The sequence below is a fragment of the Odontesthes bonariensis genome, chromosome 6 (assembly GCF_027942865.1).
Source record: "Odontesthes bonariensis isolate fOdoBon6 chromosome 6, fOdoBon6.hap1, whole genome shotgun sequence".
NCBI lineage: Eukaryota > Metazoa > Chordata > Actinopteri > Atheriniformes > Atherinopsidae > Odontesthes > Odontesthes bonariensis.
In genome coordinates this window covers 9,488,455-9,514,656 of record NC_134511.1, presented here as the reverse complement: position 1 = coordinate 9,514,656, position 26,202 = coordinate 9,488,455, and the positions used below count along the sequence as shown (strand labels likewise).

Genomic DNA, 26,202 nt, shown 5'->3' with positions numbered 1-26,202 from the left:
GCTGCAGGGTTAGGGGTCCACGGCCCGTACACGAAGAAGAAGTACCCACCGTTGCCACATGAGGGAGACACGACCATTACGAAAAGACTGGGCTGAGAACTGTCGACGTCACCACGGAAAATGGCCCTATCACATCCTCCATGCGCTACTGTCGTGCGTGTTGTTTGAAAGACTGGACGAACGAGACGGAGGAAAAAACAAAAACGTATGTCCGTCTGTAAATGAATGAACGTACCCGAGGCATCCGGCTGCCCACATCGGGCATTTTCGTAAACTCTGACTGTGATTCTCCGTTGTGTCAGACCCTGAGAGACCCCTCTGTTAAGGTGAGTTGACGTCAATCCAGCCTTTCTAACAGCATCACCGGGTAAGCTAACTGTCAAGAATAATAAGAAGCTAGCTAACGTGCCTGGCTGTAGCTAATCACTGTGTTATAAATAAACGTTAAGGTTTAGTAATTCATACACAGGGATGTCTAACGTACCTGGTTAGCTTAGAGATACAGGAGAGTAAGTAGCTGACTAGAGGGCTTGGTTTAGAGCTAACATAAGATAGCTTATTTAAGTCTTATTAGATGTCATAGTCCTTGACTTCATCATCATACTTTGTTTTTTTGTGGGAAATCAAAAAGCTACTGTACAAACGCGCACGTGTGTGCCTGTGTGCGCGCGTAGGAAAATGTGCATATCTTTCTGCCCCTCATTAATACTTAAGACATGCAGTATCATACTAACGTCATGTTCAAACCAGTGGGTGAAATAAAGTTTGGAATTATTTCTAAAGAATATAAATGCACAGTTTCTGTGCTGTTTATCGGTAGCATAAATAAAATTACAAGCAACCTAATGGATAATCTAACAATATTTGGACCCACATAAATGTGTAAGATTGTCCAGTGTGCACAGTCCACTGAAGTTTTTTTTTCATTCTCTGCTATAAAAATGAATGGTTATTATGCGCATTGTATTATCTTTCATCCTGGGGGAATAAAAGAAAACCGAGGAAGATTCTCATCTGCACTTTCACTTATCCTTTGCCTTGCCAGACTTTGCAACTTGTGCCAAGTAGTTTCTTTAAAAAAAAAAAACGGTTTTGAGTTTCAAAAACTACAACCCCAATTCTAAAGTGGTTGGGACGCCGCTGTGTAGAATGTAAATAAGATCAGAAAACAATGGTTGGCAAATCTCATAAACCAACCTTTTATTTGCGATAGAACATAGAAAATATCAACTGATCAACAAGTGAGACATTTTACTACTTAAGGAAAATGTAAGCTCATCTTGAATTTGATGGCAGGGAAACCTCCTCAAAAAAAGTTGGGACAGGTCCCTGTTTCCCTCTGTGTAGCATCCCGTCTTCTTTCAACAACAGTCTGTAAACATCTGGGTGCTGAGGAGGCCAGCTGCTGGACATTTAGGAGAGGAATGTTGTCCCATTCCTGTCTTAATTAGGATTCTAGCTGCTCAATAGTCCTCGGTCTTCTTCAGCCTGAGCTGCAGGCAGGTCAGTCCAGCACTTGGACTCTTCTACTATCTAAAGAGTATAGAAGAGCTGTTGTAACATGTCTAGGATGTAGTTGAGTATTGTTTTGCTAAAATGTTCAAGCATTCCTTGAAAAAAGATGTCATCTGGATGGGAGCATTTGTTGCTCTAAAGCCTGTATATACCTTTCAGCATTGATGGTGCCTTTCCAGATGTGCATGTTGTCAGTTCCATAGACACTAATGCAGCCCCATATCATCAGAGATGCAGGTTTATGAACTGAGTGCTGACTATGGAGCTTCTAGATGGAACAGTGGTCTGTGCTCATAGACAATGACTTCTGGAAGTATTTCTGAGCCCATGCAATGATTTCCTTGACATACTCAATCATTTTCTTAATCTAGAGCGGCCCAGGGGTCAAAGATTACAAGCATTGTAACCTTTGTTCACAGAGATGTCTCCAGATTCCCTGAATATTTTGACTCTGGGTACTTTGATATGATGGGATATTCAAGGTCTTTGCCATTCTATATCGACAAGCATTATACTGAAATTTATCTACAATTTGTAGGCACAGTTTTTTTTAGTTTTTTTATACAGATTGCTGAACCTTTGCCTATCCTTACTTCTGAGAGATTTTTGAAAATACTATTTTAAAAACAAGTTTTTTAATGATTTGAATATTGTCAGATTAGATGTAATGTAGCTGACCCATTTGGGATTCCTGTCATTGACTTGTGTAAGGCTTATAGTACTTTACACTGGAATTAAAGTGACTACATGTAGACGATCAAGGGTTTTTTATTTTTATTTATTCATTTTTTAACCTTAGTCTGTTGTGAAACATGGATAAGTCATTGGATGTCATTCAGTGGCTTGACAAAATGTTAACCCTGAGCAATACTATTCAAGCAAAAAACTTTATGTGTTTCTTTAACCTTTAAGAAGTATTCATATGTTGTAGTACTTTTCTACATATCAGTGTAGTTTTGGCTGTTTCGTGACCTTAGATATGCTTGTTAGTCTGGACAGTATCCTGTGTACCTACAACTGTGGCTTTCAGATCATATGGATGTCTGTCATGGCAAAAAAAAAAAGAAAGAAAAAAACAACAACCAACGCTTCTAAATTGTGCTTAAATTAAGAAAACTTTAGTGCATGTTCTCTGTGCCCTTCTACCTCTGGTTTACTTACCTCTAAGCTTGCCTCTAAGCTTGCCTCTGGTTGAAAGTGAGGGGTTGAGATGGTCCAAGTCATTCCTAAGACCTTTAATTTTATGGTGGATGCTCCTTTGATGTGGACTCAGGATGAGTTGAACAGATTGACAATGCGTTCGGTGAACCGACATAGTGCCCGCAGCCATCACTCTCGCATCTAATGACAGTCTTGGTTGATGATAATAGGCCGAGGACCTAGTGAAACAGTAATTAGGGTTTTTGAGTTAAGGTTGATGAGTCAATGCACCGATGAGTGTCCTCACTCTGGTGGCATATAAAGTGATCTGGGATGAGAGAGCTGAGAAGACAGAGCAGATTCTGTGTTAAGGAGCACACTGCCTGGAGTTGCTGTTTTGTGTGGCTCTACTCACAAAAGGTACGGTAAGACTTTTCCTGACAATTGATCTGTTCCGTTTGGAGTGTCCTGAGATGTTCTTACGGATTCTTGGAGGCAGGTATTTATTTTTTGCAACTTATTGACCGAACAGTCGCTCCATAAATTGAGAGAATAACAGTCAAATTAACTGATGATAATGTAAAGAAAACCATACTCACAGTATATCACAGTATTTGAGTTTTGACCTTTGCTTTATTGGCCCATAGCCAGATTAGTGGACAACGTTCAATGCATTTAAAAACAAAGGCAACTCTTTGAGGGAATGGGGAATTTTCTCAAATATGGCACTCGGGCTCATGAGTGACATAAGACTATATTCAGTAAAAATGAAAAGAAAATTCATTGGAACATCACAATGGTCTTTTAAAAAGACTGTCTAGCCATTGTATAAATCTATATTTCAGTAACAAAAGGAAAGATGTTCATGTAGGCTGCAACTAATGGGAGGAAGCACGGAACCACAAGGCAGTCATTTTAAGTAGGTCAAAAATACACCAGGGTGGCTTTTCTCAGAAATACTTTTAAATGGGTATAAAGAAGTTGAGTCGAGATCAAACAATCCCATGTGTTGTAAAAGTATTTTTTGGGAGCCTTTTAGGCATGACCTGCAGCCCTTAGTTATACTCTGATCTTAAACCAGTAGAAGTTGGGTTATAATGATTTGGATTGTAATGGGATCTAGTTGGACTTGTATTAAGCTTGCTTAACTTCTCTTTGAAGTGCCTTGAGGGGACTTTTTTTGTTTATTGGCGCAGTATGTAAAAACTGAATTGAATTGTATAAGTTCCAAGTAAATGTACAGACTGTACTGTTTCATTATTAAATGCTGATATGGGTGTCAAAGAAGGAAACAGAAACTTTTCATCGGCACTTTACTCAGGCTCGACTGAGTTTGATTTTCCTCCTGTTTTGAACCTTTCGGTTAACTTGATTTCCAGTAAAAAGCAGCACTCTTCCAAGCAAAGTGAGAGGTCACAGTTTTCTCTGGGTTACATAAGTCATGACAAAACCATGCAAAGCACTCCCGCATCCACAATCTGTTTTTCCCGTGTGTCACTCATTGCCCACTTGGTGGTTGAACAATCAACCTGTTGGTGAAGCTTCTGGCAGAATTCCCGTTAGACCTGCAATCCATCAGAGATTATATTTCTGCTCCGTCAGCTGGTGAAGTTGATGATGACAAGGGAAATTTCTCACCGGGCTGTGTTTACACATGGGTGTTGGAGCTGTAAGATGTGATGGGTGACATTATTAATAATTCGGTTGCCCCAACAAACCCGATCACCACATGCACTTGGTGAGAATGGATGATAATAGCTGCATTTTCTAGCTTTTCTAATTACGTTTGCCTTTGGCTTGAGCACTGTTCACCTGTCTGGGTCGGTTTGTGTGTGTGTTTTCCCCATCTGACGCCACGATTTTAAGAATCAGCTGCATGTTGTTTGGGACTGAAATCCAGCAGAGTGACCAAACGTTTTCTCACTCTACTGCCTGTTCACTGCTAAACCTCATATTTCCCATCACGGTAGAAGCCCTCACCGTCGTGTTGAAGGACTGTCATCTCTGCTCCAGACTTCCAGTCTCTTCCTCCACCCTTAATCTCAGCAGATACAAATAGGCCTTGGACTGGAGGTTTGCACACACACACAAAACGAAAACAGACACGGTGACGGTGTGTGCGTGTGTCATGACAAAGTTGTGACCTGACATGATGACATTTAAAAGCAGTTGTGATTGGAGCTGAACCATCAGCCTGTGAAGAATGCCTCTCTCCCCCCTCAGTGCTTATTGTAGCTCAGCTGTTTTCACCTGTTTATGCTTCAGAGCAAAAGGACTCACTAAGGGGTGCAAGTGCATGAGTATATTTAGGATCTGTTGCCATTTATTATCACTTGCATGGAAGCAGCTCGACCAGCTGCTGTTTAACTATTCGTCATTCACTCTGGTTGTTTTGGTGCCTAATGTTGATTAAGAACATGGCCAAGAACTTTTTGGGTCAAAACTAAATGTAACAAAGATAAAAATGGCCAATATTTTCACTTAGCATAGACATGTAACAAGGGCAATTTAAAAAGCCTGTAGTGGCTTATAGAAATTGCTAATCTTCTCTGATAAGCAGTCCAAAACTCCAGTTAATAATTTTCAATCATTTTAGTTAAAGCAAAGCTGAAAAATCCTCTCATTTAGCTCTTTAGGTCTTTGTTAAGTTATGTTCTTGGTAAGTTAACCAAAAAACCATCAGTTCCTTTCTAATAATTCCCTCTCATATTATATATATATATATTTTTTTTAACTTTTATACTGATTTATTTTGTGAATTGCATGAATTTCATGAACATGAATGGAAAATAATGTGCTTTAAATGTCTTCTGAAGGCAGACTGTAGAGTTCTGAATCAGATGGAATAACGCGCAGAGAACAGAAGTAGCACACACGTGCCTTAATAACACGGCACATGTAATTAGCTCACTCTGGCAGAGAACTAGTGGTGTGATGCAATGGTGGCAGACAGGTTTGTAGGGCTGATGTTTTTCTTTCTCGTTCCTTCTGGTGCTGTCAGATTACAGATTTAAGACCACGTCCCACAAACATTGTTATTTCAAAATGCAAACCGATCGCATTCCTTTGTCTTCGCTGTTAAAGTCTGCTGTCGAAACATCGTTGAAATGATGGAGTTATCATTTGTTGGCAGTTGTATTCACACTATAATCCCTGTGTTGGCCATAAATTAGTCTGCAGTAAAGCTGTAGTCTGTTTGTCCAGGACATGCTTCTCTTTGGGTTTTCACTCCCAACTGTTGCCTGGCAAACCTTGATCCCTCTAATGAAAAATGAATGTGGACGAGTAGTGAGATATCACTTTACTTTTGGAAGCTTTCTTAGCGGCTGGAGGGAGAGGAGAAGGGATTGTTTTGTGTTTATCCACTTGTGAAACTGGTGACCTGTAGGCTATAGGTTACCATAGAGATCAAGCTTCATAGGGGCCTCTTCCTGCCCTGATAGGTGATATGAATTGATGAGATATATCTTCTTTTAACTGCTTTATAACCTTCTTAATAAATTAATTTGTTTGACTGTGGCTGAAAATAGTACCTCTTATATCTTATAAATCGCATCACAAGCACTATTTTTTTTTTAAAAGCTCCTGTTGAAAGGTAGAAACATTTTATTCTGGATTTTTGCAAGCACGTGTGCTATTTCACAGTAAACGTTGCTATTTAGGCAAAGTTGTCTAAAATGTTTTGGGTTAGGGTTAGGAGTTTCATATGGCCCAAGGAGATGTCTTCAAGTTGCTTCAAAATAACAAGCAAAGTATCAAAACTACCAAAACCACATTTATCTTTTTCAGCTTCACTTGACGACTGATTGGTAATAGATTATCTGCCAGTGGTCTAAATGATTCAGCAATGTTTTCCACTGTTGGTCTCACCCTGGAGCCAACAGACAGGACGCCAAGGTTCAGAGCTTCTGTAGCTCTGAGCAGGATCGTGTGAGAACAAATGCTAATCAGCGTTACAGTGAAAACAAGCTAAAGAGGATTCATTGTTTGTTTTTTTCCTTTTTCTGTTCTGGGTTTTACTCCCTCTGGCCCACAGAGACCGAAGTAAAAAGAAATGAAAGGAAAAGCTGATGACCGAACACTGTGGTTCAATAAATCTCACAACCCAAACATGCAAATTCTTGGCACATGTCTATCCAGGCCATGAACATTCAAAAAATGCCTGTCACTTACGCACTCAGACCTGTATCTGAGCAGGGAAGCATCCAAGTGAGAATATATCCAAACTCAGTCATCCCTTCCTAATTGTGTCATAACCTAACTCAGGGTATTTGTCTGTTGTTTGTCCTTTACTGTGCCCTTATCTATTTTAAGATAAATAAAATGAGACAAAGATTTAGAAACTTCAAATTGGGATATGCTGTAATTATTTTTTGGGCAGATTTGGAGGATGCCCTGTTGCCGTGTGCGTTTTAGTATGGAAAAAATGTAAAAGTTATTCCTGATTTTTTTTTTTTTTAATTTTTTAATTTTTTATTTTTATTTATTTATTTTTTTTTTTACTTTTCTTCCTTTTTAACAATTTAATTTGAAAAAGGATAACAAAGTATTTTTTTTATGTAGCTGATTATAGCTCCTTAGAGATAAATCTGAATCGACAGGTCAGATCGTTAAACAATCAGAAACCAGACTCCGCCACTGAAACTGCAATCAGTGCATCTTTATTTAAAGGGATAGTTCGCCTCTTTTGACATGAAGCTGTATGACATCCCATACTAGCAATATCATTTATGAACATTGACTTACCCCCTACTGCGTCCTGTGAGCCGAGTTCCGGCCTCGTTTTTTGGCGTTGATGAAAGTAGTCCGGCTAGTTGGCTGGGGTTTAAAAAGTAAAGCGTTTAGCTTCTCAAAACAATATGCGCTTTAACTCTTGTTTAATAAAGACAACAGAACCATCAGGCTGCAACAACACTCACTTGTTCAGATGACTTTCTCGACAATGGGCATAAAGATGGTGGCTTGCATCCTTGTTCCTTTAAAGGGGAACTCCGGGGCATTTGAAGCGCATTTCCATTGCTAGAGGTTGTCAAATACTGACGGTAGGACACAGACCGGTGCAAATCTGCGCTCCCTGTGTGGAGATCGCGCTGTTTGCTCAGCCTGTCATGCGAGGCTAATACGTGGTGGCTAAGGGGCAAGCGCTAACCCTTCCACGTAAAACAACAACTTGCACACTGCAGAAACGTCAAACCACTTTATAAACCATCCGACAATAAAGTCACAAGCCTTACCATCAAAACCATATGCATGGTTCTCACATTACTGGCATGGGGACGTTACAAAACAACTTTATAAACAGCATGTAACTCACCGGTTAGTTGTACGCTCGCGCATGTGAAAGCCCAAAAGAGTTACATTACAACATTACAACAATACATGCCCAGTAATATTGTTGTAATGTTTTAAATACTTGAACGCAGTTTTTCTAGAGAAGATAATTGTTTTGTATATGGGATTATCGTCCATCGACTCTTTTGGGCTTTCACATGCGCGAGCGTACAACTAACCGGTGAGTTACATGCTGTTTATAAAGTTGTTTTGTAACGTCCCCATGCCAGTAATGTGAGAACCATGCATATGGTTTTGATGGTAAGGCTTGTGACTTTATTGTCGGATGGTTTATAAAGTGGTGTGACGTTTCTGCTGTGTGCAAGTTGTTGTTTTACGTGGAAGGGTTAGCGCTTGCCCCTAGCCACCACGTATTAGCCTCGCATGACAGGCTGAGCGAACAGCGCTATCTCCACACAGGGAGCGCAGATTTGCACCTGTCTTGTGTCCTACTATCAGTATTTGACAACCTCTAGCAATGGAAATGCGCTTCAAATGCCCCGGAGTTGCCCTTTAATTAGTGGCTTCTGTTCATGGTGTTCACCTGTCTCTTGGCATCAGACCGTTTTGTTTTTTTAACCGCCATTTAGATGAAGGTAGGAAAGAGGAAGTGAAGGGAGGAATTTCTTTGTGTTTTTCTGTACTGTCATGCAAGACTTGCCTGACCAGTTGATCAGCTGAATCATATGCTTTATCCATCAGATTTAATTGAACCCATCTGAGAGGTTTCAGGTCCATATTTTAGTTATCGCTCTCCTCCACCATCTTTAAAACACCAACTGAGGGAAAACATTTAGGAAGAGTGACGTGTAGAAACAATGCCACTGAGTATTAAAGCCCTTCTGGTAGCACAGGTGGTCCACAAGGTTGTTTCTTCTGTTGTTGTCACCCATCTTTATTAAGCTGCCTCAGAACCATTTAGATTCAGAACACAAGTTGGGTAAAGTGAAGCAACTATGAGTAATTGGACAAAAAACACCAAATTTAAGGTTATGGCTGTTATTTAAAGATGTGACAACTTAACTGAGTGGAAACTCCAGCCTTCAAAGTCTCAGAGTAAGAATGGACAAGCGAGGCGATGTTAGCAACAGGTGTGTGTTAATGGGGGATTTTAGGCCCATGCTTGCTTGGTTCATTCGCAGCATAAATCATTCCTCGTGAGGATATTTTTCAGCTCTTCTCTCACTTCCATGTGCCTGTTTTTTTTGTATGTGTGGTGGTTTTAAAGCAATTAGAAGCTATAGAAAACAAATAAGTTAGAGGATGCTGACAGTTAATGTTTTTATTTAATCTATGGAGATTAAACATTCATGCATTTATTCATGAATGCAAATAGCTTGCTAAAGGGAACTGTTTAGAGGTTTGTTTGAACCCCCCCCCCCCGGCTTGTGTTGTTCTGAGCGAGAAGATTGTAGGTCATGAGTTGTTTTCTTTACCCTGTGTGACAAAAACCTGACCACAGCAGCTTCCAGGGTGATGTTGTTCTCTACAGTATCTGAACTGGATGTTTGCAGCTGCAGTATTTCTCTGTCCGATTCTACTGCCAGACAGTTTAATGAGCTCTTTAAAATGGCTGAGTTCAAATCAACGAGGAATGTTCATTGCAGTTCGAAAAAAAAAAAAAAAAAAAAAATCAGGGTTTGGCTTAACGTTCGACTTTGTGGCCAGAATGTCAGATGGGAATAGAACAGAAATCCACGGAGAGAAGCAAGCACCGAAAATTCCAACTGGAAGCTGCCATTTCAGATTCCTTGTGTTCTTTAAATCCCCTTTTGTTTTTATAAACTCTTCCTCCTTTTTTTTTCCCCACCATTGACTTGTAACCTTCCTTTTATCTACGTTTTTGTCTTCTCCACAGTCCACTGCTCTCCCGAGGAGTCGGCTGCTCCCTTCAGGTATTTCTTCCTCTGTGCTCTCTGTTCCCTCAACTCTCCTGAGAGCATCACCCAGCACATTCGGAGCCTCAGGCCAGGTGGACTGAATCGGGAACTTTACGCACCATCTACTGTTAAGAGGCTCCATAGGAAAAGGTTAGCACTTCTGTACAGTACAAAAATGAATTGGACTGTTTGATAAGCCCAGCTATGTGGGAAACACGTTGGGAATTTGTTTTGATATATAGTGTTTATTTATTGATTTCTTTTATTTTTTCATACATTTATCATACATGGACTGTGAAGTTTTTTTTTTTTTTAAATTAAGTTTCCATATTTATCTGTAATTAGAGATTGCACCTTGTGTCACAGTGGACTTTGCATTGACCTGTGCTTCATTAGCAGTTAGCTCTGAGCCACCACCTAGAGTTGCCTACTGGCGGTTAACATGCAGCTTTTCTAGCAAAGGGGAAGGAGTCTTCAACCCAATTTTAGCAGGTGTACATGTGTTTCATCCCACAGATAAGCATGGATTTTGGGGTTAAAAAAAGAAGAAAAAGTATTTGACATATTTGCAAGGCGATGTTTATCAGAGATAGATCGCAGCTTTTTATACTGATGAATATAAACCATTAAGATTGCATAGGTGATGTTTGGAACAATTTCAGATTGACGGTGTGCTAATCCATTTAAGCAGGCTTCTTCTTCCGTTGCTTACTTGCTCAGAGACGTTACTGTTCTCACAACACTGACAAAATAACAGACGTTTTCAAATGTGCACACATAGAATTTCAACATGTACAACATGCAAGTATAATTATATAAATAGATTTATATAATAACACCTGGAAATGATGTTGCAAAAAGAAATCAAGAACCACATTTACTTTTTTCCTTTAAATGGAGTTAGTTAAGGTTTAGTTTTCCTTTTCTTTATTTTGGGCAGAGGGCTAAAAGACCTGCATGCTTTTAGCTCCACATGCCTTATTTGCATAAGCAGCGCTGAGCACGTTGCCTATTGACTGATCGTTATGTACCCTTTGGAAACAATTTCTCAGCCTACACACATGTGCACAAGTTTTTGATCTTAATAAAACATGACTGAACATTACTTCTGTTGTTGTTTGAATTTATACCTGGAGCTTCAATCTTCCATTCTGCCCACAGATTACACCCACTATCCACTGAAGAAGTCATGCTCATCTGGTCCCCTAATGGGCGTGCCACAACGACCTTCACCCTTCTCCACTTCCCACCAATGGTCATCCTCACCCTGGCCGTGCTGCTATGTCCCACCGGCCGAGTGTCGGGTCAGGGCGGGAGTCAGATGCAGTCTCCTACCGAGGTGCTGCAGGACTTGCTCGCCCGCTATGGGGACAACGGTACCATCAGTGTACCTCAGCTGCGCTCCCTTCTAGCTGTCCTTAGCCAGGGTAATACAGAAAGTGACGGCGACAGCAGCGAAGTGGCAAAGACAACTTCAATCATACCCCCCAAAACTAACAGCTCTAAGGTACAAACGAAAACATTTCTTTAACCTCTAAAAACAGAGTGAAAAATCGTAGAAAGTAATTTGTGCAGTAATATGTTGGTATCGTTGCAGGTATTGTCTTTGTGTTGGCAATTTAAAACACTTCTGCAATTTAAAAGCTGTTCTCTTATACTTGGTTTCTTTTAGGAACTGAGAACATATTTCTATCTATCGTTTCTGGAAAAAAAAACAGGACTTGAAAGAAGCATTTGCCTCTGCGCATGCTATGAAAATGCTGACTCATGTCTGAATACATTTAGGACATGATACAAATGGCAAAGTTGGCCAATTGAATCCAAAGTGTGAAAACTAAATGCTTCAGACATTTTCACATCGGTACATAAAAAAAAGTTCCTTGAGGTCATGAAAACCCTGGAAAAGTTGTGACAGCGGAACTTTCCAGGCATTTAAAAGGCAAGAAACTTATGACAAATGTTGACGTCTTTATGGAAATGCGGAAAACAAAAACATATTTAGATCGTTTTCTTATATCACAGAATGATAATTAGTTAAAGTACATTTATGTTCATCACTTAAAGGTTGTGAATGGTCCTGGAATTAGAAACTTTGAATATTCAAGATGTTCTGTCATTATTCCAGGATGAGTAATAGGAAAATGAGCAAACGTAGGAACTGAGGTCTCAGTACGCAGAAATAAAACAGGAAATAGGACACAAAGTAGTACAGTAGTGCAGTACATAAAGAGCAATATATACAATGTAATTTAAAAACACACTATTTACAGTTTAATTAAACACAACATGTACAATATAATGACAATAAAAGATATGAAAACAACAAAGCAATTTAAAAAGGTTCACATTTGCACTGATGAATGTGCTTATAGATGTGACTGTTAGTTGACATGAGAAGGTTACTTAGTGTGTAAGTTACTGCACATGAATACGTCTCAAGTGTGTTAGCAAAGTTACATTAACTTTGAGTCTTTAGTTTAAAAAGAAAAGAGATTTGTTTTAACTCTTCATTTACTATTTGATTAAAGCACATTTTGCCTGAAGTCACAGTAAAAACCAATTAACAAAACATTTAAACCTTGTTGTGTTGTGAATTGTGTTCAGATTGAGGATTAAAAAGGATCAAATATAAGTTTTTATTCAGAGGGGCTTGTGGAGGTTGTACCTCGAGTAGAGTCTCTATGGCTCTCTGAAGCAGAAGAGTAAATCCAGCTTTAGTTCTATCTTTAATCAGCACAAGGTGCTGGTGCATTTTCAGCATATTTCCCATACTTAGTGTCATAGATGGTTGAGTCATGTACCTGCTGATCCATTTTTGAGTAGATTTACTCTGAACGATGGTGGCAAACAGTTCTCAGAAATGAAATGGAACAGGTAGTAAAGGTCAGATGTAGTTTAGATGTTTCAGCTGGTACACGTTAGTGTTTTGTTGTTCATAACCTGTGAATAGGACACTAAAACTGCAACCTTTACCCAAAAACTTTTAATGTCTCGCCCCTGTAGTTAGATTCAGGCCGGTTAAACATCTCCCAAAGACTTCATCAGTCATTGAACATGATCCATGATCCTGAATAAATGCCTGCTGGATGGACAGGATCATTTTTTTTATTTTCCACAGTCACTGGAGAAATATTGACTGAATTAACTTTTTTCCTGACTTGGAGATGAATAATTCACATGAAAGTCCTTGACATTATTACAGCAGTTCCCCGAAATGCCTGATATCTGAAGTCTGCTGTTAAAGCTGATTTTGCATCCGAGCTAAAAGATGTCTCTGAATACATCCCGCCTAATTCCTGTGTCTGCTGGGACTGATTGCCATGTTCCCGTTTCCAGTGCTTGCCTGCGGACACTCTGGCTATTTACAGCATCAGCGAGCAGTCACGGGTGGATGGGCAGGGTTTGCAGAAGCTGTGCCCCACCATGCTGCAGCAGTTGGATACTGGAACCTGCAGGGCGCAAAAAGAGGAGGAGCTAAGCAGCGACGCCTCCCCGAGGCCCTCTGATGCAGAAGGTGAGCACCTTACCATTAAGATTATTTTCATACTTCCGGTGACCATTTTCAGATATTTCCTATTACATATGTTGTATGTGGCATTAATGTTGTTCATTTTCTTTAAATTTGTGATGCCGTTTGTATCGTCCGTGGGTCAAATTTGCCAATGCTTGTTTGAAACTTATCTTTTTACGACTTTCTTCTTTATGTGTTTATTTTATATTGAAGTGCTGGAGTTTAAGTGTCTCTTTCAGCTGTGGATTCCTTTTCTGTCTGTGACTCCAAGCTTTCTCTCTCCACTACCTTTTTACAACCACGCTCTTCAAATATTACCAGCGATACCTCAAACCTCTTCTGGCATCGAAGCTTCACTGGCTTGAAGAAAATTGTATTATAAAGTATTCAAAGGAGATGAAAGTCAGAATAATCATGCACAGTTAGCCGAGGCTTAGATTGCATTTCTAAAATGAGCTGAAAACTCAAAAACCTTTTTACAATAAAAAGTCCTGCTTTATCTACTGTGTAGCATAGATCTAATCCAGGTGAAGACAGTCCAGACAGGAAAGCTCATCTTTCCTTAGCTGCTGATTCACTGCAACTCAATCCAGACTGCTGACTGTGCACATCCACCAGGATGTCCTTTACAGCCTGAAGGCCATTTTGCCATCTGTGTTCAATGTGAAGTTACTGAAAATGGAGGGCTCTTCGAGATCTCTTAAAATGAATCCGAGTTTGTTTAAAAACCAAGCTAAGGGTCGGTTAGTTTCTGAGTATCCTTTTTCCTTTGTGACAGCCCAGGAGTTGATTCTCTAAACTAGCTCACAAATTGCTGTTCTCCCTGTTACCCTTGACAGCTGAAGAAGAGATGACCCAGAGCTCTGCCTCTGTCTCTCCAGTCATGCGTTTGTTTTGCCTTATCTGCCACTCATGCCCTCAGATCACCTCACACCTTCCCTGTAGGAAGCTTACTTTGGCTTGAGAGCTTATTTCTCTTTGTCAACTCTGTGGACACTTGCCAACAACAGAGAAATGAATGTAAATTCATACAAACTGGAAATCTCACAGACGTCATCTGATCTTTCCTGTTTTTACTCTGTATAAGTATAAAATAAATCACATTACAGCTGATATACTTTTAACTCCCAGACTGCATTAAGGTGTTCATCTCTGAGTTGAGACTTGTTCCATTTGAACTCTGGTAATCTCGTATCTAACAACTGAAAATATTTTTCCTCAGTTTCTGAGCTATTAATCGTCACTTCCTTTATCAGATTTCTCTTTTAACCCCCAGTGAGGGTTCCAAACAGCTGAGTTTAAGTGGATCTTAACTTAATTTACATCAAAAAGTTGTTTTTTTAAATCGGCGTTGCTGAAATGTATGAATGTATTGTCTATTTACTGTAAGCTTCCAAAATGACATTTTAAATGTTGTGTTTTTGAAATCCTTTTTACTTCACATAAGTTTATCATCTTTCATAAATCTCAGTTTGCTGAATTGCTCAGGCTGCGTTCATTGATGCGTTGAAGTAAGTAATGAATAGGAGTTTGTTATAACGGTACCCCTCCCTCTTTATTCCGACTCCAGTTTGGGGTTATTCTTTCTTGAGCGTGACAGTGATCAATGCCTTCTCCCTCACCGGTGTCTTCATCGTGCCTCTGATGAAGACGGGCTACATGAAACACGTGCTCCCCTTTTTCATCGCTCTTGCTGTTGGCACACTGTTCTCCACTGCCATCCTTCAGCTCCTGCCCGAGGTTTGCCATCTAGCCATACATACAATCTTTACATCTTTCCACATCCCAGAAGCTGTCAGAGCCTGTCAGAACTCAAACACTAAAGCTGAGCGTTTCTTTAGTCTGTTTTAGAGTCATGTGGTTGTTGAAAAAAAATAAAAAAATAAATGTCCGGAGAGCTCCCTCCTCCTCTTTCCTTTGTTTCCTGTCTGTGGTTTTCGTGGGCTCTAATAAACACAGTGGAGTTGTTTCTGGTGTACTCCACTCTCACACCATTCCTAATTATCTGTCAGTGAGTGTGTGTGTGTGTGTGTGTTAGTGTGCATCTGTGTCTGCACCTTTTCCAGCCTCGAGTTCTAGGCCAGTTTGAGGTTTTATTTAGAGGAGAGCTGCACTTTCTCGGCTCACACCATTTCTGTTTCAGGGTGCATAGATTACAGTTTGTGTTAGACAGCCCTGGAAAATGGAAGAAGAAGAAGAGATGAGCATTCGTCAAATTGAAATGTGACCCCGTGTTAACAGTGCTCCTTTTGGTACTTTGCTTTCTTTGTGTCTTCAGTGATGCCTAGTGTTTGCCCTGAGGCTGTGGCAGTGGTACAGAGGCACCTGAGTGGACGAGGACAAAGTGTGTGTGTGTGTGTGTGTGTGTGTGTGTGTAATTTCATCTTAATGACTTCCTCTCTCTGATGAAAAGAAATTCATTGGGCTTGAACACTGCTTCAAAAAACAACCAGTTCTTATCTTCAAATGCAAATAAAAGGTGTTGTTACTCCTCTTCTCTGTTTTTAGTGGATAATGAGGCTCTTGTCTCTGGAAAGACTAAAGAGGTACCTTTCAATAATCTCTTTTTTTTCCCAGGTTGATTGAGTTAAATTCTTCCCTGTCCTCCAGGGAGTTAATTGGTTGGTGTTCTCTTAATTTGTTTTTTTTTCTTAACCTGGTGATTAATCAGATAAAACCATCTCTGAACTAACTACCTCTTCTTTTCCTCACCTTCCCCCACCTCTGCCTCTCTGCTGTTCAGTGTGGGGTTATGGGATCCTGTGTGTGACACTGATCTCTTTGTGTTCGCTGATCGGGGCGAGCGTGGTGCCCTTCATGAAGAGAACCTTTTACAAGCGACTGCTGCTCTACTTCATAGCCCTGGCCATTGGCACGCTGTACTCCAACGCCCTGTTTCAGCTCATCCCAGAGGTAGTGTCCATGCTGCTGTGCCTCGTTCAGCTGAGCTCCCTCGCAGTGCATCACAGTAGTTGCAGCAAAGACCATTGAGTACTGATTTAGTCTTACAGTAAAAGAAAGTCAGGGTTTTATCATATTTAATATGAGAGACACTGACCAGCCACGACATTGTGACCACCTTCCTAATAATGTGTAGGTCCTACTCAGGCTGCCACAGGAGCTCAAAACAGTCAGGGCTTCAAAGAACATGTCAGCAAGTGTCTGGTGCTTGGACATTAGCAGTAGATGCTTTGGGACCTGTGTGTTGTGGAGAAAGTAAAATCTGCCCAATAATCATGACATTCCACATATAAGAAATTCAAAGAAAGTTTTGTTAGAAATTAGTGTGCGGTAAGGCCAACCTTTTCACAGCTGACTCATATATGTTGGGATCAGCTAATAAGGAACAGTCAGTGGGGTTACATGGCACTGAAAGGATCGGATAATTGGCTAAATTACAATAAGAATGAGTTGAGCAAGGGTAATTATCCTTGGATATATGGCGGTGAATGAATCCAATCAGAGGCACAAAGCATGTCATGAAGAGCAAGATGAAGCTCCGTCCCTATATAATTTGGTTTGTGATGAGCTGCTTGTTGCACAAACGCGATGCACAACGGCGCATTCTCCATCGCGTTCTTTGTTTCTTTCCGATGGCGACAACAACAGTAATATCGTCTCTTCTGACTTCCGGTTCACGACCCCGGGAAAAAATCTCGAGCATGCGCAGAACGCAAAGTCTAAAGCTGGAGTTACAGTTGACGCGTCTGTCACGTCGGTGGCGGACCGTGACGTCAAAATGACGTTTCAGGCCTGGCGCTTGCCTTGAAAATACGGCGCTGCGCGTTGTCGTGCACCAGTCGATTTTTGTAACTTGGCTGTGCCAACAACGACAGACCATTTTGAGACCAGGCTCAGTCAGGAGGTGCGTTTGTACAGGCAGCTGTACGAAACTGCAGTGAAACAGCACAGGGAGCACGTAAACTCCCAAAACTGGTGGACAGAGATTGGCAGAACTTTGGGGAAAGAGGGAGAGTTCTGTAAGAATGTGTGGAAGAAGCTACGGGACAGATACGTGAAGGCAAAGAATAGTGCAGAGACTCCAAGTGGTGATGCCGGGGGCTTCAGACCTTCACCTCTATTGACTGAATTAAAAAATTAAAATGATCCGAATACTGCAGCAGTATCATTAATGACAGTATTCCTGCTCTTCATTGTTTTCTTCTCCACTTTCGTGGTTGTAGAGTAGCGGTAACCTTCACGTAGCAACGCCACCTCTGTGACAAGTGCAACTACTGGCGCAACGACTTGCGCCACTATATATTGCCGGCACGAAATCGTGACGTCATCAACACCGCTCGCGCTAGCAGACGCGGCAACCATGCTAGAGCCTTTATTCACCACATGCTTCACCCGTCTGCAAATATGTTTAATTTGACTTTCAACCGAGTTATCTCGGGGTCTTAATCCGATCGCGAGTAATCCGATCCCATCCAATTTCTTGTCAGATTAAGGTCTGCATGCACTTAATAACTCAGTCTTATTGTAATTTAGCCAATAATCCGATCCTTTCAGCGCCATGTAACCCCACTGATTGTTAACTTTATGGATGTCACATTTATTGGCTCATCAGTTCTAACTAGATTTAGTTAATAATGTGGCAACTGAGTGTTAGGTGTGATACAGCAAATCTGAAAAAAAAAAAACGGAACTAACAGGACTATACTTGCATTAAGAAAACTGAGAAAAACTAAAGAATTAAGTCGTACGAAATTAGGTAAAGAGAATAACAAAGTTGCTAAAATGCATTATCTTCATTGAATAATTCAGCTGTATTGTTAAAGGTTTCTCACTTCAGGAAGTCGAGTTGCAAGAAAACACTCGTATTTAAATTCTGTCTTCTAAGAAGAAAAAAATCCACAAACTCTGTCAAAAATGTCTTGAGGGTGTCTACACCCATGTTTACAGCTGGTGCGCCAAGCTGTTGTGTAATATGTTGCATAAGTTCACCTTTGATGTGTGACAAAAAATTGTTAACCTCTTTGTTGAAAGAGGATTATTTATGGGATGTCCGTGTCTACAGGAGGGAGGGCGGATTACATCCCAATTTTTCTTTAAGTTCAGAGACTCTTGGCAGATATTTGTGCAGTGTGCATCTTAGGAGGATGTTAAACCTAGTTATTGTTTTTATCTTCATATAACAAAAAGTTTGAAATCATCAAAAAGCTTTCAGCAAGTTGATTAGTCTTTGCTTTTGATCAGCAGCTCTGAATGTGACAGGATAAGGACATTTATATTTAACATTAAAGTTGATTTGACCTCCTCTCACAAGAATTCAAAGCCCACACTTTTCAAATCACTCAGTGTTCGTGTCTCGAGGCCTAGAAACAAACCCACTCGTTTATGTCAGGTGGAAGTGAAGAATGACAGCTACTATTGATAATCATCGAACTAACATCATGGTGTTGCTCCGTGGCAGGCCTTTGGTTTTGACCCCATGGTGGACTTCTACGTACCTAAATCTGCGGTGGTGTTCGGAGGCTTCTACCTCTTCTTCTTCACTGAAAAGGTTCTCAGGGTCCTTCTCAAGCAAAAAAATGGGGTGAGTTTACACCAACGCTGACATGACATTGTTTTATTGTTGTACCTTTTAAAAGACAGTTCAGATCTGCCAGGACTGTCTCTACAAGCCCTGCATATATATGGACTGGATAGTGTAGTGTGGGTGACCTGGGGTTCAAATCCTGACACCCCTGCATGAACGGTACTACTCCCTTAGGCAATACCCCCTAACACTACTTGGGATATGAGTCTAAGTCGCTTTGGATAAGATCGTCTGCCAAATACATAAACATAAACATATTCAAGCAAAGCAGGAGGATTCCAGAAAGATCATTGAAAACTGCATTTGCCTATGTGGCAGGAAAATATTTACAGCAAAGGCCATTCATAGATGAATGAGCTTTAAGTCAAAGTCTGGTGGAACCTTTAGAGATAAACACATTTCTGTAAACTTCAATAAACTGAAGCAACGTAAAGAAGAGTGGATCAAAATTTCTCCTCACTGATTTGAGACATCAACACGTGTTATCAGCTCGCTGGAGAGCACCCTGTCTCATGTTAAACTTCAAGATAGCTACTTTATGATTTGAAATAGCAAATGAAGCATAAAATCCTAGCTTTTGTGAAGCTGATGACACGTCTACTGAATCAGAACTAAAAGCAACATTTCTCTTAGTTTTGTAAACAGTAAAATGTGCTCGAATGAATAAAAAATATTGAATGAAATGGATATAACCCAAAATGGTTATGTAGTTGTTTTTTTTCCTCATTCTTTCTCAGGTCAATACACAGTATTGTCTAATGGTTTAGCAACTATATACAGTATATAATCCATGTTTGCCCTGAGCACCATCGTGACACGCCATTACATTCCCTGGAGTTGTTTTATCTGTTCATCAGAAGCAGGTTGGACCTCTTTCACCAACTGACATCAGAAACGTTATGCACAGGTGGTTCTATGTTTTGTTATATTAGGGTGTTGCAGTCTTTACATACACAAACCGGCTTACAGTCATTAACAACCAGAAGAACTGGTGATTCATTGTACATTATGTGCAAGAGAATTTCCCACTGTACATACTGTAGTGAAGTGTGGCCCCTTTTCTCTCAGAGTTCCTCTTTTGTCTTGTTCATCCTGTTTGACACAATCGGCTGAAAATGTTTAGACGTATCCTAGAAAAATGTAACTTTGTTTAATACATCAATGAAATGAGGATTTTCGACACGTCATCTGAGGACTTAGCAGAGCATAACGATGACAACTTCAACCTTACGTTATTTACCTTTCACCAAAGGAGTAAATGTGACCGCATGTTAGTTCTAAGCAGTTAGCCGGTGAATTTATCAGGTAAAAGTTTTAACCATTACCTTTCATTTGAATAACATTCGTAGCAGTGGATTCCAGTCACCCTTTTTCCACCTTTTCTGTCTGTTTATACATTTTTTTCATTGGATATAAAATGTCAGATAGATAAACATGGAACTGTATTTGTATCCCACTGAATAAAAATTCAAAATCAGCGTCCTTAAATGAGCTTTTTCCACAAGTCCTTCTATTTCCGTCATGTCTTGACTACTTAACATTTTTATTATGTTGTGATTGAATGAACTTATATACTGCGTGTTTCAAAGCTCTGTTATTCCAGCTTGGCGTTTTATGTGCTCTCGCCTACTTGCCATCATTGCTACGCCTCTCATTTCCCCAAGTTTTAAAGTGGCTGTTTTAAGCGTTTCCAGGGTTCTAATTGAGATCAACTACAGGCTTTTCTAAAGGTTTGCAGGTGTTTTAGCCTCTAGATTTTCCTCTAATTTATACACTTTATTTATAATACTTAAAATAATTTAGAATATTTAAACCAGCTTAACCGAAATTCCAGCTCAAGTCATTTAAATGATCTTGTTTTCATTCACAAAAAAAGCAGCAGAATGCAGGAAGCTGACTGTGGGACATTTGCGCCACCTTGTGGTTAATCAGTTTGTAGCCATGAGGTTCACATATCCTAATTAGTAACTACCCTATCGACCTTCTGATCCAATTACAGATGCTCTTTGGCACACATTAGCACCTGTTGTGCTGCTGTCACAGCATCTAAGAGGCAAGAAGCCACCAACTACTCCATATCTGTCAGTGTCATGTTGTTTTTTAAAAAGAGAAGAAGCTTCTCATGGAATGTGAGGGTTGTTTCCTGAGAAAATTCCCTGAATAAATTCTGGTTTCTGGAGTGGTGTTCTCTAAAGGCACATTTTTTGCTACCAGCTTCCAGAAATTAAAAAGCCATTGGCTTATTCCAGGGTGGATTCTTGTGTTTCCCCGGATGTCTGAAGTACAGGATAGATTAGATGAATCCACTGCAGTGTGTTCTGTGTCCTGGTGACAGCAGCCTATTGTTCTTCAACTGCATGGTGAAGATAAAATGATACATTTTATACATTTCTTTGGGTTGTGAATGTTTTTGTGCTCCTTACAACACAACTATTGTGAAACCATTCGAGATCAATGCTTTTTTGTTTTGATTTACTGCCTTCTTGTCACTATCAGCGCTCTCTCTTCTCTTCTGGAGCTCGTTTGACACCAGAAGCTGATGGCGCGTCTGTGTCTCCCTTCATGAATGTCTGTTGAAAGTTGTGTTTGCAAACAGTTGCAACTATTCTAGCAGTAACATTTAAAGTAAACAGATTTTTAAAGTTAAAATGAGGATGATTGGGACAGAAAGGCTGTTATAAAATGAACAAAATATTCAACCAATCAGAAATATATCAGCCCCACCCTGACATTTCCTCACAATTTCAACCCATTTGGGTAAAACATCTCCCCCCAAAACTCTGTTTGATCATGTTCCTGAGGTGGAAATGGAGGAAGTCAAAGAAATAAAAGAATTCTTCCTGGTAAAGGTTTATTTGGTCAAAATGAAGCCCTATTTATAGATTGATTCTTCAAATAAAAAACAAAATGTCCGAACGGTGCTCAATAAGTCAGATGACAACTTTGGTATATGGCATATTGATATTTGTCTCTGTTTACCGGTGTGTTAGAGCCACGGCCACAGCCATTACCCTGCCGCAGATCATTACTCGGCACCCGACGGGGACGCGGAGGAGGGAGAAAAGGAGAAGCTGCAGCAGAATGGAGAAGCCAGCAGTCTGGCTCAGGGCAAGGTGGACGCAGGGGAGGGCGAGCTCATGCTCAGCCCTGCACAGACACCACAGGTGACATGGAGCTTTGGATAGTCTGCATTCACATCATTTACTGGAACTAAGTTATGTCTTATAATGTAATGCCGTTTAACTGTAAGAAGCTGCTACATGATTAATCACACAGAAATGATTATACAGTATTTTAAGTCCTGGTTCTGTAGATGAATATTTTATTATAAGTGAGCACTTCCATGTTCCAACTCTGTTTACTTGTGTTTACTTCCTTCTCCGTGCTCTTTCAGGACTCCCAGAACCCAGACAGTGGGGGGCGGTCCGGCAGCCATGGGGGTGGCTGCTATTGGCTGAAGGGAACGACCTACTCCGACATCGGTACCCTGGCCTGGATGATCACATTGAGCGATGGTCTACACAACTTTATTGATGGCTTGGCTATCGGTGCCTCCTTCACTGCCTCAGTTTTCCAGGGCATCAGCACCTCTGTGGCTATCCTTTGTGAGGAGTTCCCTCACGAACTGGGTGAGTTGGGATGGAATACTGCTGTTTTCATAAAAAGTTAACATTTTTAAATCAACAAAAAATACATTTTTTTTATTGCAGCGATATTGTTTGGGCTATAATGTGTCATTTTTGTCACCAGGTGACTTTGTGATCCTACTGAACGCTGGCATGAGCATACAGCAGGCTCTGTTCTTCAACTTCCTGTCGGCCTGTTGCTGCTACCTGGGGATGGGATTCGGCATCCTGGCCGGCAACAGCTTCTCCCCAAACTGGATCTTTGCCTTGGCGGGGGGAATGTTCCTCTACATCGCTCTGGCAGACATGGTTAGTGTTTTATAGGTGTGAGGTTGTTAATCTCAGAATATTGTAAACTTCTATGAGAACTTGTTACAGAATGATCATTTAAAGAGCTTAAAAAATGTTGGAAATTTAAGGATACAGTTACTGCCTGCAGTGGTAAGATTGCCACCTTTCATGTGGGTGACCTGGATTCAAATCCTAACACCCCTGCATGAAAGGTACTACCTCCAGTAGGGGTCCTTAGGCAAGACCCCCAAACGCTCCCTGACAAGCTCTTTGTTCATTTTATCACAAGATGGAAAAAGTTCTCGCTTAACAATTTTTGTATAGACATACATTGTTTACTACCAGCAGTAACTGTAACTTAACTTAACAGAAATGACAACACTGATTGAAAATAACTTATTTTGTCACTATGTAACAGCCCATATAGATAAAAAAAAAAGAAAAAGTGCATTGTTTTTTAATTTAGTTGATATTTGAAAGAATCGTATAACACACACACGAATGACTCATCAAAACAGGAATGTTTCAGATCTTTGCAGCAGTAGTTGAGATATCCAGAATATTGTATTACCAAAAAAAATGATCAATTACATCATCTGCTGAACCTCAGCTGCCTTGCAAAGCTGACATTTTTTCTAACCCCCACGTGTTCACTTTGATTTTCTGGGTTTCAGTTAAAGGTTTGTTGCATCATATCCTGATGATGTTGGATCAGTGCATCATTTAGTGTATAAAGCACAGTAGTGATCTTTATACTTTATCTGATAACAGAAGTTTTAAAAGTCTTCTCTCTGTTTTTCCGCGCCTCAGTTTCCAGAGATGAACGAGGTGAGCCGTGAGGAAGAGGACGCCGGTGGCAGCAGGTTCCTCATCACCTTCGCAATCCAGAACGCGGGCCTCCTTACGGGCTTCTCCATCATGCTCCTCCTCACCACGTATTCGGGACAGATACAGCTGGGTTAGCGCCGGAGTCCTCTGAGCCGCCATCAACTCTGACAATGTTGAATTAAACTGGGACGTTCTGTGGGAAACTGGGCCCAAAGTGATGGGATGATAGCTTAAACTTTCTTTCTCTTTATCTTCATGGAGTTTGGGGAATTTTGTCGTGCGGCAGGTACGCACAAGCTTATCTTGAAAAATATTTTAGTCGCTGCTCTTGCGCAGTTCATAGATGCAGTTGGTTTGAGGCAGACGGGCTGGCAGCCTTCTTTTCTCACAGCTGCTCCCTGTTAAAGTCTAAAACCTGAACTAAACCAGTCAGCCCCGACAAGTTGACTGTCCTCCGCTGAGATTTGACCAGTGCAATATTCAGCTCGTTACTGAGGAGGTTCTCTGCTCTTCAGAATACTGATCAGCTATTTCGGTTTCTGCTTTTGTTTTTTTTAGTTCAACCTTCCTTCATACTTCTCTCTGTGGATGTCACTGAGCCTCAGCCAGATTCAACACATGCAGTGTATTAGTATCACTAATCCTCTGTGAAAGCACAATCAGGAAACATCATCCTTGAGTCCTTATCCCTCTGTTCCAGGGTTTCCATTCCATACCAAAAAGTCAATCTTAAAGGACATCAACTTGATTAGTTCTTAACAAACTGACTTCTAGTTGGACTTTGTTGTCTGTGTGGCCATTTTTTATTTTTTTTTTTACTCATGAAGAAAACATGAGAAAGTGATTCATGAAGACCAAATATGGCCAAACCGTTTAGAATGGTGAAGGGCTACACAGTGACGTTTGGGAGTGCACACTTCATTCTCCTCGGCATGGACTCGTCTACATCCTCAATATCCAGTTAGAAGTTTTTAGTGGCTTTTTTCCAGACAAGATGCAACAACATGCGGCGTCCACAGCAACCCTTCTCAGAACTTTACCATCTGTGCCCTTCATTATAATCGCAACGAATAGTTCTAGTTAGTTTGTTTTTTATCATTATTTTTTGTTTTCACTCAAAGGTCAAATCTTTGGTGTTTGAACATCTCATAGAGCTTCTTTTTTTCTATAATGATCTTTTACATTCTAGTAGAAGTTTTAACTGAATACTGTAAGGTGAATCATATTAACATGCAACAACTGTTCTCTAATCCATGTTGACATTTATGTAAGCTCCTCTATCTTGTTACTTAGGTTGTTATGATCAAATAGACTGTCAGTTATCTGGAAGATATTTTTCTTAACCTTTTGTGCCCAAATTGTGGTGCACGCTGCGGCTTCTTTTGGCACCTTGGTCTTGAGTCATTAGAAAACATAATGATTGATCGGATACTGAATTAACAAAAATTAGCAATCAAATTTTAGAATCGAGCAAAATTAGCAAAAAGTGGCGCAAATGTATATTTGGTGTCTCCGACAATCAAAAGAAGGCTTTTGGCAGGTGTCCACATGGCTTCAGTCGTGTAGTGTGACTTAAAACTGAGACAAAAACGGTTTATGATGTTAGATGTTTGTTGATTTTAGAAGGGTTAAGAGAAAATATCGACGGTTGACGGAACATCTGTAAATCAGTTTGAGTTTGGTGGGTCGCTGTTGTTCCAAATATCCAGATTTCTCAGAGATTTCGCAGAGCTTAAGTGAATCAGCAACAGATGCTACATACTGTTCTTAGATACAATGTGAGTGTTGTTTAGAGATGTAGAACATTTATTAGAGGTAGACAATTGAACCCATGATACGCTTAATATCCCGTTGATTTCTGTTGTTCCTGGACGGTGAGGGCAAGCCGTTGAAACGGGTACCATGTGGTACAGTATTACTGCTGCTTGATTTGTGCTATATGCTTTGGGTTATTTATTGTTTTAAAGCCATGAAATATTTATTTTAAGCTTTACGATCCAAGCCATGGAAACAGACAAAATGCTAGCATTTTTACATGTTGTTGTTGTTGATTATTTTTGTGCTAGTTTGTTTGGTATAAATGGGACAGCTGACAAAATCTATAGTAACACAAAGCTGCATCACACATTGTGACTGTGTATTGGCACTGTATGATGCCAGAGCACACAACACATCCAGCCCTTAACTGATTTTCTAATCTTCAGATAAGAAATTCAGGAGGACACAGACGGTAACACATGGGTGGGAGCGTTTCCCGTTGCAGCCTCAACCAAACAACCAACAAACCACAAGTTTTAATGATTCCATCGCTCTCGTACATGTTACGGATCATTTTGAACAGTATTGTACTGTATGTTTAGCCTTCTGTGTGTCATGGAAAACTTTTTATAAACATTCTTTTTCAAGAAAATGATTTAAGTGTCATCATTGAGTGGTATGCTAGGATCAGCATCTTTTCGTTTTTTGGATAAGTTCAGTGAATGTGATAAGACATTGAAAGATATCACCAAAATAAAAACTGAATTTTGCTTCCTT

The 26,202-nt window shown here is 40.3% G+C and overlaps 1 protein-coding gene across 3 annotated transcripts; it reads left to right on the top strand.

Annotated features, from left to right (window-relative positions):
* Nucleotides 1-125: 125 nt before the first annotated feature.
* slc39a14 (solute carrier family 39 member 14) lies at nucleotides 126-26,077 on the top strand. Of its 3 annotated transcripts, none has more exons than XM_075467269.1 (10): nucleotides 126-326; nucleotides 9,845-10,016; nucleotides 11,028-11,373; nucleotides 13,203-13,380; nucleotides 16,121-16,290; nucleotides 18,797-18,919; nucleotides 21,913-22,086; nucleotides 22,317-22,551; nucleotides 22,673-22,857; nucleotides 23,650-26,077. In XM_075467269.1, exons 3-10 carry the CDS (start codon nucleotides 11,056-11,058, stop codon nucleotides 23,800-23,802), a joined length of 1,536 nt encoding a protein of 511 aa, XP_075323384.1. In that variant the 5' UTR covers nucleotides 126-326; nucleotides 9,845-10,016; nucleotides 11,028-11,055; the 3' UTR covers nucleotides 23,803-26,077. The 3 variants fall into 3 exon arrangements, with proteins under 3 accessions (XP_075323384.1, XP_075323386.1, XP_075323385.1); XM_075467271.1 differs by lacking the exon at nucleotides 16,121-16,290 and adding an exon at nucleotides 14,948-15,117; XM_075467270.1 differs by lacking the exon at nucleotides 126-326 and having other exon boundaries at nucleotides 9,432-10,016.
* The last annotated feature ends 125 nt before the right edge of the window (nucleotides 26,078-26,202 follow it).